General features: G+C 41.1%; 1 protein-coding gene across 1 annotated transcript in view; it reads left to right on the top strand.

The window, feature by feature from the left end:
* Window positions 1–14,284, top strand: part of LOC148509089 (sialic acid-binding Ig-like lectin 13) — a 30,134-nt gene extending 15,850 nt beyond the window's left edge. Inside the window, exons 5-8 of the mRNA XM_088443623.1 lie at window positions 1,814–2,077; window positions 2,404–2,503; window positions 13,139–13,328; window positions 14,222–14,284. Of these exons, the coding sequence (XP_088299749.1) occupies window positions 1,814–2,077; window positions 2,404–2,503; window positions 13,139–13,328; window positions 14,222–14,284 (617 nt within the window). The remainder of the gene's footprint in view (window positions 1–1,813; window positions 2,078–2,403; window positions 2,504–13,138; window positions 13,329–14,221) is intronic.
* The last annotated feature ends 899 nt before the right edge of the window (window positions 14,285–15,183 follow it).

A 15,183-nucleotide genomic window follows, 5' to 3' on the forward strand; every position in this document is an offset into this window, starting at 1 on the left:
TCTTCCTACTGAGATGCTCACTGGCAGAGGTGCTAATCTGTCTCTGTGCAGCTTTACATGCACCATTACGGCACCATTGGTCTCACCATCAAATCTTGGACCAGCCCCATGGCCGGTGGGATTTCTCCATGGCATCCTGTGTCTGCACTAATGTGTCTTTAGACAAGCCCGCATCTGCCTATCCCACCCATGTTACCCCCTAGGAATGCCCACTGTGATCCATGGCACTTGCATTAAAATTAGTTTTCCTAGCAGTAACCATCGGGACGAATGCGTAGTGTGACTTAGACTCATGTGCCAGACTTCCAACATCAGCCAACTGCGTGAATATCGGCACTGCGTGCAGTTAGTGCGCAACTGTGAATCAGGCCCATTATGATAACTTAATATTTTCAAATTTATAAATACATCAAATTCTCACCGATACAGATGAATCCCAAGGAGCAGAGGAAAACTAAATTACTGTGTACTATATGCTAATTTCATATCAAATGGAATAATGTATAATATTTACACTCTCTTTTTACTAGGTGAGATTGAAACCTGTGTGAGGGTATCTGATAACTGCAGAAATCTTTCTTTTAACTTTTTTTTTACCCCTATACCCACCAGGCACAAGTAGGGAAGAGCGTTAGGGCCTCAGCAGTGGCCTGATTTTCCCTAGGATGTCTGATTATCCTTTGAAATTTAGGAGCTGATTCAGACCTGCTTGCTATGATGCGAACGCTCGCAGCTGGCCGATATTTGCAATCAGCGCATGCGTATACATCGCAATGCGAGTACGTGAACCAGTGCGAGAGATCGGGATGCTTTCGCTTGCTGCGCATAGACTGCCCAGTAGAGTGAGTGACAGGAGAGGCCATTTGTGGGTGGTGACAGGGGCTGACCACTGGAAACAGGGGATTGGAGGTGCGAACGTAGGCATGCCTGAGTGCTTCAATGCCGTTTCAGAGGCGAGCATAATTAAAAGGCAGCATCATAGTACACGTTACTTGGTGGGATTTCACTCTGAAGTGCTCGCAGTGCTTGCGGCAGGGTATAGGCAACCTTAAGCGCTGCGATCGCATCCGTTGGTGCTCGATGTATCATTGTTTTCATGCACTTCCAGGAGATGACGTGCACAAGTGGGCGTCTTAAGAATGACTGATGGGCATCTGCATACACTAAGTGATTGCACACCAAGACATAGTGGGCGTGCTAATGCCATGCTGTGTGATCGATCGCCTGCCTTGCTGGGCATGTGCTGGATGTGCATACACATAGTGCGAGCGAACGCATCTAGCGAGTGGGTCTGAATGAGCTCCTGAGTGTAGTACAAAAATGTAGAAGATATCCATACAATGTAAATGGAATAAGCTTATGTCATACACTTTATACATAAAGTGAGCACATTTCACAATAATATCATATACTCATACAGTATTTAATATAATGTGCACTAGGACGTTTTATTGTTGCTTTACATGATCCCAAGTTGAGGAATCTCAGAAGAGTACTCTCCAAAAGGTTTCAATCTCACCTAATAAGAGGTGAGTGACAATTGTAGAACATGTTCCAGAAATTTTCCAATTAATATACAGCACACACACACATTTAGTTAAGGTCTTCTGCTTGGGGTCCATCTGCACCAGTGAATACAGCTGGAATAGATATCTTGAGAAAAAGATCAGAGACTTTCAGTTTCTTATGCTTGTAGACTGAGGGCTCTACTTGTGGTAAGCGTTTCCCAAATTAGGCCGCAGATATAACAGTTTGTTCCATTGAGCGATCCCGGTCATTCTTATACAACTGAAATGTATTTATCCTTTAACAGATGGTCCAAAGAACACAACTATTTCAGTAGCTGTGGGGAAGGAGACAGAGGAAGGAGATAATGTGACCTTACAGTGCACCAGCCATGCTAATCCTCCTGTTACACATTACACGTGGTACAAGATTGGAAAATCCAAGATGTTAATATTACCAGACCATAATGATAGAATAACTGTGCAGAACGTGACCTCCGAGGCATATAGCTGCTCTGCAAGCAATGCAATGGGCACAGCAAAGTCACAGATGTTTCATTTTATCGAACAACGTGAGTACTCGCAAAACTATGTACTGTATGGCTAAGTAATCTATTTTTTTAATATTATATAAGTGATTGAAGTGAGTCAGTATACAATGTAGCAGCATTTTCTTGAGAGTTCTCTCGTTCACTCACTGTAACTCACCACTTAGTCGTGACGGTCATCGAAGATCATTCTATAGGGAAGATGAATATTTAGGGTTACATTCTAGCATCATTTTGGATCAGTAACAAAATCACAACCTCATTAAAAATACAGGATGTGATGAATATGCCCCTAAGTCTAATACCGTGTTTACAAATTATAGTTATTTTGTTATCTATTTTTCCCACAGGTCCCCCCGAGTTATCATCACAAATTCATCTTGCTGTTTATCTCACAATATTTGGAATCATCTGTATTTTACTTGCACTCACCATCATCTTTTGTTGGAGGTACAGATTGAATTATGGTATATTTATAGAGCTCATAGAAGTAGAGATGTGTGTTTTGGTTTTGGTTCTAAATCATCATTGTGTTTTGGTTGTAGCAAAACCACCATCAAGTGTTTCGGTTTGGGGCTGGTTGCCTTTATGGGAGGGGTCATCAGGTTGTGTGTCTCCCTAGGAACAATATAGAAAAAAAGTTAACACTTGTTAAATTTGCGCACTCAGGCTGCTGAAAGGTATGTGCCCACTAGGCGTTATCCTCATCCACATAAATTCATAAGAACATACAAATGGGAACTGCCCTTCAGCTCAGGCACGCTTGCGTTCGCACCTCCACTCTCCCGTTTCTAGTGGCCAGCCGCTCTTACCACCCACAAACGGCTTCTCCTGTCACTAATTCAGCTGGGCTGTCTATGCACGGTGAGCGTACGCTTCCCGATCACTTGGACTGGTTCGCGCACATGCACTGTGATTCATACGCATGCACAGAATGCAAACATCGGCTGCCTGCGTGCGAATGCTTCCTAGTGAGCGGGTCTGAATTAGGTCCTCACTGTTTTGGTTCTGAAAGCTGGCTACTCTGATCCAATCAGTGGCCGCTACCATCAGTAACATGCCGCAGGTTGGCTGAGAATTTCTATCTCTCAGCCAATCATTGGTCTTTTAGCATGGTAGTGGCAACTGATTGGATGACAGGCTGCATGAGGGCAACATTGGTAAACCGGGCCACTGCTGCTGCTGCAATCTTCTACATCTCAGTGGTGGGGACCCGACTCCTCTGCATTTAGCTCTGTCTCCGCCAGCTCCCGGGTCCACCTCTCCCGGCTCCCACAGTGACTGCAGCCTAGGTCAGCAGCACTGCAGCTATATAAGGGTCCTATTGTGTGGTGTATTGTGTTAAGGGCTCTGCTGTCTGGCATAATGTGTATAAGGGCTCTGCTGTCTGGCATAATGTGTATAAGGGCTCTGATGTCTGGCATAATGTGAATAAGGGCTTTGCTCTCTGGCGTAATGTGTATAAGGGCTCTGCTCTCTGGCGTAATGTGTATAAGGGCTCTGCTGTCTGGCATAATGTATATAAGGGCTCTGCTGTGCGGCATAATGTGTATAAGGGCTCTGTTGTCTGGTGTAATGTGTATAAGGGCTCTGCTATCTGGCGTAATGTGTATAAGGGCACTGCTGTCCGGTGTAATGTGTATAAGAGCTCTGCTGTGTGGTATAATGTGTATAAGTGGCTCTGCTGTCTGGCGTAATGTGTATAAGGGCTCTGCTGTCTGGCGTAATGTGTATAAGGGCTTTGCTTCCTAGCATAATGTGTTATATGTTTCTGCTGTGTGGCTAAATGTGTATAAGGGCTCTGCTGTGTGGCTAAATGTGTATAAGGGCTCTGCTGTCTCGCGTAATGTGAATAAGGGACACTACAGTCTGGTGTAATGTGTATAAGGGCTCTGCTTTCTGGCATAATGTGTATAAGGGATCTGCTTTCTGGCGTAATGTGTATAAGGGCTCTGCTTTCTGGTATAATGTGTTAAATGTCTCTGCTGTCTGGCATAATGTGTATAAGGGCTTCGCTATGTGGTATAATGTGTATAAAGGCTCTGCTGTGTGGCATAATGTGTATAAGGGCTCTGCTGTCTGTTGTAATGTGTATAAGGGCTCTGCTGTCTGTTGTAATGTGTATAAGGGCTCTGCTGTCTGTTGTAATGTGTATAAGGGCTCTGCTTTCTGGTGTAATGTGTATAAGTGGCTCTACTGTGTGGTGTAATGTGAATAACGGACACTACTGTGTGGTGTAATGTGAATAACAGACACTACTGTGTGGTGTAATGTGAATAACGGACACTACTGTGTGGTGTAACGTGAATAACGGACACTAATGTGTGGTGTAAAGTGAATAAAGGACAAAATATTGTGAGCTGTGAGGTGATCAAAATTGACTGTAAATGACTAGAAATGTAATTCAGGTTAATAATACTTTAGGAACAAAATGGCCTACATTATGTAATTGTAGCTTTGTTTTGTCAATTTTTGGTAAAAAAAAAATGACAAAACCAAAACCAGTTTTGAAACCGAATTAGAAACAAAACCAAAACCAGCAAAAATGGTCTGGCACAAATCTCTAATATCAACAGACATGTTACCATATGTAGCCCTCTGGCAGTGACCTTCTTGTAACCAAGAGTGATCAGCCAATAACTGGTCAAAATGGTGAGGGGGAGCAGAAGAAGACAGACAAATAGGGTATGCCTATAATTTGAAAATTTATGAAAGAGTATGAAGAAAATCTGTACTTTCTCTCTCCAACAAAGAAGCTGTCCTTCTAAGAGAAGATTGGATAACCCAACAGGATTACTCCAAATCACCATGGAAGACGTGTCATATAGATTTAGTGTTAGGCACTAAGGGGAAGGTTAGAGTCAGGCCGTGGGAGAGGACGGTTAGGGTTAGGCTGCTGAAGGGGACAGTTAGGGTTAGATTGCCAAAGGGCTAGGGTTAGGCTGCTGGAGGGGTGGGTTATGAGTAGGGTTAGAATACTCAACAATATGTGTTGGGATTTTGACAGTCGTGATTCCAGAGCTGGCATTGTGACCATTGGAATTCTGATCGTCAATATATCGTGCCCAACCCATCCCCAGTTGTAGACGAAAATTCTCTTACACAACCACTCCTTCCAAGCACCAGTGTAGACGATACTGTGCCTCCCTGCTGGTTATTCTGTCTGGACTCTACTGGACACTTCATTTGGTTGTGGATCACTGCTTAGCAGCATATTGTTGATTTTAAGGTGTCTCACAGTAATATAGCAGATTCTTTTATAGGAGTGATGTTTATTGCTTAGAGCAGAGTTTCCCAAACTCCTCCATTGCAGTCCAGGTTTTAAAGATATCCTTGCTTGAGACCATATAGTTAATTCAAATTGACTGAGGTACTAATTGAGTCACCTCTGTTCAAGCATGGATATCCTTAAAACCTGGACTGTAATGGCGGAGCTTGGGAAACTGTGGCTTAAAGAGAGATTGTACGCACCAACAATTTACAATTCTATAGGATAAACTGTAGTTGTGATTTGGGCCCACACGTAATAAGCTAAGATTTTGGAGAGATATCTGCTAGATTTAAAGCAGCAATTAGACTTAAGGCAAAACCAGGTTGTTAAAGCCTTAAAATTTTTAAAACAAGCAGCTAAAATTGACGGATTTGCAGAGTAACTTGCAAATCCATTAAATTCTGGCCTTAGTTTCATGAATAATATCTGTATTCTTATGTTGCATCATATTGTGTATAAAAACTATGTAGCAACAGTAAATGTAATTTATCTGAGGTATTTTGCTCTTTACTGAATGTTACATAAGTGTATTCACTGAACTGAACACAGTGGAGGCAGCCATTTTGTGTCCTTGACTTATATTTTTGAGACTACAGTGGCTTGTGCCTCATGTCTAAGAGGGCATTCGTAGGCTGTGCTCCTACTTATAATGCTTCAGCACATAAATTGATTTACATGTAATGCAATGTTTATCTCTCCTTTCCGAGGTATATACAGTATAGGGTACTAATCTGTGTTGAATTTCATTTTTTTTTCATAGAATAAAATGGTGTCACACACCATCAAGCTCTAAGGTAAAAGTATGAATTATTGCACTGTGCTATAGCTATTTCGAGGTGATTCATACAGTATGATATCAACACAGGGCTGGCACTACAATTAGGCAGCTTTAGGCAGATGCCTAGGGTTCCAGGATCTGTGGGAGCTCCACTGAGGCTGCATAACTCTAACATTAATGATGTACTGAATACTGGTCTCGGATAACGTATGCCGCCGTGGCCCGCCCCCAATTTACTAGGTCCGGCTGTTCTTGTAAGAAACTGGCAGATTGTCAATGAAGCACGTACAGCACCGTGAAGTCAGACAGCCAGGCAGCCACCGCAACACTGTCCCCTTCCTTGCCCTCCCAGCAAGTCAGTCAGTTAAGCTCCGCTCCCTCCTACAGGGACAAGAGCTGCTGAAAATGTACAGAGCTGCACGAGGAGCTGCCAGTGCAGACAGAACTTCTGGATTAACTAACATAAAAAGTAAGCAACTATTCACTTTATACCAAACTAAAGCACATTTTATTAGAGACGCGCGGGTTCAGTTTTACTCGGTTCTTTTCTCCAAATTGATTGCAAGTTCAGATTAGTTCTGATTTATTTTATTGGCTATCCAAAACACACCAATAAAATGCAGTTTTTGAGATCTGAACATATCCGAGTAACACCGAGTACATGTGTGTATGTATTTATACGTGAGTGTATATACAGTATGTGTGTGTGTGTGTGTGTGCGTGTGCGTATATATATATATAGAAGAGGACACTGGGGCCTGACACCATGCAATGTCCTGCTCTAAGGTATTGTGAGCACCCTGACAAAACTGTCAAAACATTGAATCATTAGACACCTGAGCTACCACCTCATGTCATTTTTTCCCTGAGTGCTGCCATTTCCATTTGTACATTTTAACCATCACCGCCATGGTGCTCTCTGGAGGAAACCAGATTGGTGATAATTTCTAGAAGTGTACTGCTGAACCCTGTTTTGCATATAGATATATATATATAGTATGCATAAAAACGCCACTCCACTGGTCTCATATCATCAAATAAATGCACCAAAGCAGCCAGTCTAGTAATCCAACGTTTCAGGCTTTTATATGCCCGTTTTTAAGGAAATGTATGTACGTATATAAACAGTATATATATATATATATATATATATATATATATATTTTAACAAGTACTTTTTATTGAATCTGGGGTAGTATGTATGCACACAAAAGTCAACAGTTGCCTGGGATACTGAGTATTGCTCAACTGTCCTGGTGACTTTTTTTTATTATAACTATCAAGTAGGTCTGAAAAAGATTTTGGTGATAGAAATTGCAAAACTTTTATTATAATCTATTTAAAATTATATATGTATGCAGGAATAGTGATGGTAGGGTAGCTTAGGTTATACGTATAATGTAAGGTTTTACTTTAAATTACCTATACCTATCGATTAAACTTTCTATTTTTTTTACATTTCATTTTTTTACTACCTTTTTCACTATTCAAACGTTAAACAGAAAAGCCCAAGTCTTTGTTTAAATTTCACTATGTGTCCATGTGTGTAAGGAAAGGCTGTTAAGGGGAATAGGAGCAGTAGGGTGAAGCTTTGCCTAGGGTGCCTAGGAACCTTGCACCAGCCCTGGATCCATAGTCGACAAAGTTGGCTTATTGGCAGATAAACAATATATGTATTATCACCACTATAAAGATTATAGGAGATACACCAGCCATATATGCATGAAGTATTCTCATAACAATGGGTTGTGGCGTCACCAAGTTTGCAGATGCTTATTGTGCTGCCAGGTGCCTTAATGCAAAAGGATTGTAATCCTCATGGTTGGACCTGTCTCAGATTTTCCTGACTTGACTTGAGTCGTTCACACTCTTTACGCTTTAGAACCTTGCAAGTCAATTTTATGACACACCTCTCAGATGTAGCAGGACACGCCCACTTTATCACCACGCTCATTGGTGTTGCTTTCACACTCTCCCTGGAATGCTTTTTCAAAAGTACAAAAATATCGTCCATACATACATGCAAGAGGGACATGATGAGTAGGCACTGGACCAGCCAGAGCCTGGGCACATCAATCATGGCTGCAGGCTGAGAAGAGGGCACAAACATTGCTGGTTGGATGTTTATCTGGTCTGGGGCTAATAGAGTCCTTTGTTATCTAATTATTTCCATGTACATTAGTGTTCCACAGACATAATTCTGCTATTTTGATATCTTATAGTTGTAGTTTAAAGTAATTTAGGGCAGGTTGTAGCATACAGAAGTGAGATGTGTTTTTTTAACACACCTTATGTTTACTATGTTTTTATTTAATTTTTTTTTAAAACACGTTATTATATTTACATTACCATAAACCCTAAGTGGGTATGAATAGATAGTGAGGCCATTACAAACAGCTGGAGAGCCACAGGTTGGCCAGGCCTGTTATAAGTCCTATCTGTATGTTCTAAGCACACAAAGCTAAAACTGAATATTGTGGTTTTATTTTATAATGAGAGCTACTTTAAGGTTTTTCACATCCAGTAGCTCACACTCCTGTCATTAAACCACTCCTGTTATTAAACCACTCCTGTCATTAAACCACCTGGGACATAATTCCCGGGATTTCGGACCCTGTTTTACAAGGGTCGGAGACCCGGCAATTTCAAACTGTGTTGACCCTTTCACACAGAAAAAATACCCGTGTTGAGCAGCAAATTACTGAGTAAAAGTGCTTTACCCGGTAATTTGCTTTTAAGTGTGAAAGGGGGTTGAGGCAAGAACCTACAAAATGACCCGCACTCAAATGCTGGCTAAAAGATGATATTTTGAACAAATCCTGTGTGAAAGGGGTGTAAGTATCACATGCTGCATGTACTACATAATATGCCATTGAACATTTGCTACAGTGATAATATGGTAAGAAACATTGTTTCCCGTGCTTCTCTGGGGCTGACACATCTACACACTGTAAAATTTACTGTTAACTATTTCATTGTGTCTTGTCAGCCATATATTTATGGTGAGTGGGTGTAATTTTCTGCTCTTCTCCCCTAAATTTAAACTTTCTGTTAGGTCACATTAGAGATAATGGGCTAAAGCAGAGTTGGCATAAGGTCTATTTGTGAGCATATATTGTGTGTGTTTGCACTGTGCATGCTCTGGAACCAAGTGTATACATGTACTGGTGATGCTCAGTCATAGGGATTCCAATAGCATCTGCCCTTGTGACCAGGGGCGTTTCTAGAGAGGAGGGGGCTCATTGTGCAATCTCTGACACGGGCCCCCTCCTTTCCACCCGGCGGCCGGCAGCGCACTGAGTTGTGCGTGGCCAGCGCCGGAGTTATAGAGTGTGCCCAGAGTCTATAGTGTATGCACAGGTCACCGGGCGGCCATTTTCCCTGTACTGTGCATGTGCAATTGACGGGAAAATGGCCGCCGCACCATTTTCCAGTCATTTTACAGCACCGGACCCCTGCACCGACGTGGGATTCCAGAGAGGCAAGTAATACTATGGGTGCAGGGTGTGTGATGCGGGGCCCCCCTGCACCCAGGGGCCCGTGTTCCCCGCACACCCTGCACCCATTATAGATATGCCCCTGCTTGTGACTAAGCAAGTTCACTGAGGTAATTTTGTAGAACTGTGGCCTAATTACACCTGATACAAGGTGTATCATTTGACTAATAGCATACCAAGTGTACAGATAGGTGAGGGTACACCACAAAATGTGTTCATTTCTGCACTCAGGTGAATGTACACATTTATTTCTGTGCATGCAATGTGCACGATTTGTTTTCAATTTGAATTTATGAAATTTTTATACTTCCCTTAGTTTTTCCCATAATTTTAAAATTTGACTCTGACATCCTTGTTTTCGCATGAAATTCCCAAGACTGCAGAACACCAAGAACCCACATACACTGCTCTCCTGAAAAGAGATGCTGCAGAATCAGATACATATGATACTTTAAAGGTAATAATGTGATAAGATGTCAATATATATGGAAGCATGCATGTACGTATTTCAGACCTAATGGTCCACTGAGCCTGAACTAAAATGGATTCTAATACTATGGAGTCTATTTACTAAGCAGTGTTAGGAGACAGAGTGAAAAGTGATAAGGTGCCAGCCAATTAGCTGCCAACTGTCATCTCACAGGCTGTGTTTGAAAAATGACAGTTGGGAGCTGATTGGCTGACACCTTTTCACTTTATTATGACTTTTCACTCTGTCTCCTAACACTGCTTAGTAAATAGACCCCTATGTATCTCTGCAGTCCAGACTTCATGATGCTAATCTATTTGAAGAACATGAGAGATAAAATAGGACAGCAGGCATTCCACTGTCAGGATACAAAGAGGATAGGCTCTCTCAGTCTATATATATAAAATTAAATTTCCTCATTAACTCACTGATTCATCAATGCCCAGACTAAACCCCTGGACCTAGAAACATAAAAATCAGGGAGTATATTCCTTTCATGATGCAAGTGCCCACTAAGAAGGGATTTTTTTAAATTTGACTCCCAATGGGGTGAAAATGGCTAAAATGTTTCCTATCCTGTGCAATATTCTGACTGGGACTGACTCATCATGGTTGCAGCACAGTTCAATATTCAATCACCAACTGTGATCCCAAGTTCTGCCTAACATCGCTGCCAGTGAGTGTGGCTTCCTTGTCTGAATAGTGAGGGAAGGATTGAGGGCCTAATTCAGACCCATCACAAGTGATGTCAGTGGGAGTGCCTTCGGCTCTGATAGAGCCAAAAGCACTCCAGGGCTTGCGGCAACGAGACCCTACCACAAGGGTCTTGTCGCAAGTCCGATGGTCATGATGGTCTTGACCATCGCGACCATCTTCCTGGCTGCTCGCTATAGCTGTGGGTGTTCACCCACAGCTATACAAGCAGCCAGGAGGCTGCTCTAAAAATGAAGGATGGTCCTGATTCAGAGCGAGCACTCTGTCAGAGCGTCCGGCTCTGAATCAGGGCCTGAGTGACTACACAGGTATGGGAGGGGAATGTGTTAGTACAGATGTGAGGGAAATAATGTGTTACTAAAGAGGTGAGAGAGGAAAATGTGTTACAACAGCAGTAATAAAGGAATGTGTTACTATAGAGGTGAGGGAAGGGAATGTGTTACTTCACAGTTAGGAAAGGGGAATGTATTACTGCATAGGTGAGGAAGGGGGATGTGTTACTACACTGGTACACTGGTGAGGGAGGGGAATGTCAAATGTTTTACAAGGGGGGGAGGGAAGGGAATGTGTTATAACACTGGTGGGGGAGGGGAATGTGCTACTACATGGTTGAGCAGGGGTAATGTGTTACTACAAAGGTGAGAGAGGGGAATGTGTTACTACAGGGGTGAGGGAGTGGAATGTGTTACTGGAGTGGTGAGATTGAAATTGAAACATTAAATGTATAAAGTCTATCCGGGTGAAACCGGTTACATCAGCTAGTGTAAAATACAGAAGGATCTCCACTTTATAGTGGCTGAGATTCAACTGCTGAGTGGAGCTCCTAATGAGATGGAATGCTGTCATTACATAAGGACTGAGTATCGGGACACTTTCGAGATAATAGCTCACACAAAGATTGTTGAACAACACAGAATATACAGGCACTAAAAGAGATGCCAAACTTGACAAATATTTAAACCATTAAGGGGGTATTTATAAAAGCTTAAAGATATATAAAATTGTGACAGAAAAAGTACCAACCAATCAGCTCCTAACTGCCATTTTTCAAACACAGCCTGTAAAATGTAAGTTAGAAGCTGATTGGATAGTAATTTATCTCTCACAGTTTTATCTAGCTCCAAGCTTTAATAAATGCCAACCTTTATACACGAATTCTATCTAAAACTAGAAATAATACAAACAGCATAATCAGTCAGTATTGCTAGATGATCTCCCTGTTTTTGCTTAAATCTTGCTATCCATGACCAACTGGGAGCTTCAGAAGACTAAAAAGACTAAAATTTTATATGGCTTCATTTAGATGCAACTAGATTGGCAGGTAACAAATTAAATCTCATCATGCTAACAGGCTTATCACAGATATGCAGTTGTGGTGTAATAACCACCCAGATACCAGAAGAAAGTCCATATTCTTGGGTAGTCCTACTGTGAACAGGAATATCAATTTCCAGGGTCATAGTCTCCTATGGTCCCAACCAGGAAAATTATCACCTATTCTTTCATCACCAAGTTTTTATACCACCCAGTGAGATTGATAAACAAATGTATCCAATTACCTGATCAATGTTGAATATAGGTTGAGTGTCTATAAAAAAATTATACAATAACATGATCAGTGCCAGAATGTGGTAGAATAATATATTAAGGCTTCCTTTTGATGCATATGCAAATGTGTTAGAGGAGGTATTGTCCAATTAACATAAAGAATGCATCAATAAAACAATGGCTGGGCACAGCCAGTATCTAAGTGGTAAAGAATGTTACCAAATGAGCAATGACATCAATCATGACAAACAATGGGAACTGATGATGATATCTAGTAGCAAACCAAGTGAATGAATGTGGGAAGTCACAAAATACCATGCATCAATTTCTGACTAAAATTGAATATGCTAATTTAGTTAATTTAGTCAGAGAGCATATCTGCTCTGTTTGTGTTCAACTTTAGTTTTTTTTAATGTTATAACACAAATCCTTTCCATAATTCTTACCTTTAAATTTCTTATTTTACATAAACTTACAAAGACTGCAGAACTCCAACAATCCACATACACTGACGTATTGAACAGAGATGCTAAAGCTATGTATAATACTTTAAAGGTAATATTGTTATTAGATGAATAATTGACACACTGTCAGATCTGCCCCCTGTGCTCCACACAAAATACTCCTACCATTTATTAATGATATGAAAGTGTAATATGGGACAAATCTGGTGCCCATGACCATACCTTGTACAATTTCTCCTAAAGAAAATTGTATTATAAACTAAATACACTCAATTATAAACTCCATGCTTCTTTTTCTAAAGAAAAGTGTGTTGCCTCTATACCCTATTCATGTTCTATATTAGTGTAGAAGGAGGTGATATCAGTGGAAACCTACCAGACCATTGGAAGTCTGTTCACTGTGAGCAGGCTGCTGTTCAAGACTGTGCATATAAGATTCAGTGTTGCTGTGGCAGTGCTGATTGGGATAGGTTTGGCATCTGCACAGAAGCTTGGGGCATTCCAGTTGTTGGAATTCAACAGCCAGAACATGAGGTACAGTGGTGCTAGCACAAACCAACACTAATTTGGAATTGCTTTGGCAGTATTTAACCACTTGCCTGGCATAGTCACATTTTTCCAACCACACCAGGCTGTGCATTATCTGATCTGATCTCGATAATCTGAACATTCAGATAAACAGTGTGTGTGGCTGCAGGAAGAGGATCTTCTCGCAGCTGCTGCTCTTAGAGTGACCTTCTGGTCTCTCTGCTTGCCTGCACCCTCCTCCAGTCTCTGTCATGCTGCTGATCACTGCTGATCAGTCAACACAGCAGCTGCAGAGATTAGCCACTGGAAAAAAGTAAATGCCCCCCCTCATCCCCTAAAGTGTACCTGGTATCTGATGCCACTGTAAAAAGGAAAGTTGCAATGGTCATGATGTTTCCAATGTTCCCAATGTTCCAATGGTGGTGATCCAATGTTTCTACATATATTAATAACAAAAGAAAAATTCAATGAAATCATTTTGGATAAGTTGAAATAGACGTTCTTCACCTAATTCACTCATAAAAAATGATAGTTTCTGAGCAGTTTGTAGAAAAAAAATCATCAGTTAAGTGGTTAAGGACACATCACCTAAAGTTACTTGTTAAGTGATATGTCTACAATTAGATTCTGACCTCCTGACTTTGTGCCTCTTATATATTGGATATCTGTGCTGCCAGAACTTGGAACCAGACTTTGACCTGTCGCTGCCTTGCCCCTTTTATATTAGATATCTGTGCTTACAATTGTAAAGCGCAACGGAATATGCTGCGCTATATAAGAAACTGTTAATAAATAAATAAATAAAATAAATACATTTATTAACATGTATCTACAATGTGTACATATACAAAGTTGCTTCTGTATTGCGTAAATCAATTTGTCTTTGCTTCTATTTGCAGACTAACAGAGTAGGTGATGAAGCTGCAATGTCAGACTATGTGAATATACAGGAGATGATCTGAATTTTTCCAACACAAATTGTATTGACCTAAATTGTGTTAAACAAAATAAAACAATTAGCCAATGTGTGTACACCTATTTTCTAAATGCTCTCATATTTACTAGTAGATCTGTAAGTTTTGTCAAATAATTCCAATACAGTGTGCATTTTTATCTCACCATGTAGCTTGTAACTTTGCATACACTGATATCACAATATAAATATAAACACATTATTATAATTCTTGCCTACTATCCTGGAACATCTGGAGTGAAGAGGGCATCATGGGGGAACCAGTGGCACAATTTGCACTTAATCATGTCTTTGTGGCCGCCCCTTCTTCACACTACCTGTATTTGCTGCAATGTTTAGCAGGGGGCGGGGCCACAGTGATGCAATTGCACCACCATGACACCCACTTTATCGCACCACATGTCCCCCCCAGTTCTGACCAGGAAAGAAAGTGTTATATAAACCTGTTCTCCAAACCATATTGCAGTTGAAGTCATATCCATATCAGAAAATAATAAAGTGCACTAACATCTAAGTAAGCCCTACACAATCTGCTTACTGAGACTTTGAAGTTCTGTTCCTGCCTATTAGAAGAAGGTCTGGATCCCTCCTCCTCAGTACCCCTCTGCATGTGTGAACTAAGTTCACCCATGGGTATTTACAGGTACATTGCCTGTCACTGTAAACTTTTGCTGCTATTAATTAGCATTGAAAGTGGCAGTGCTGAATTGCACAGGAATATTGGTTTTCGCTTCCAACACTCACAGGGAGTTTCATACTTCACAGGGCCCATCAGCTTTTAATAATTATTAAGCCCCTAAAAGTGTGTATTGCTGTCTCCTGGCAGACAGCTGAGGATAGGGAATTTAAGTAATAGATTTACTTTTTTCTGCAACACTCTTAATTTTA

This window comes from Taudactylus pleione, unplaced genomic scaffold (assembly GCF_031769625.1).
Source record: "Taudactylus pleione unplaced genomic scaffold, aTauple2 ptg000332l, whole genome shotgun sequence".
NCBI classification, from domain to species: domain Eukaryota; kingdom Metazoa; phylum Chordata; class Amphibia; order Anura; family Myobatrachidae; genus Taudactylus; species Taudactylus pleione.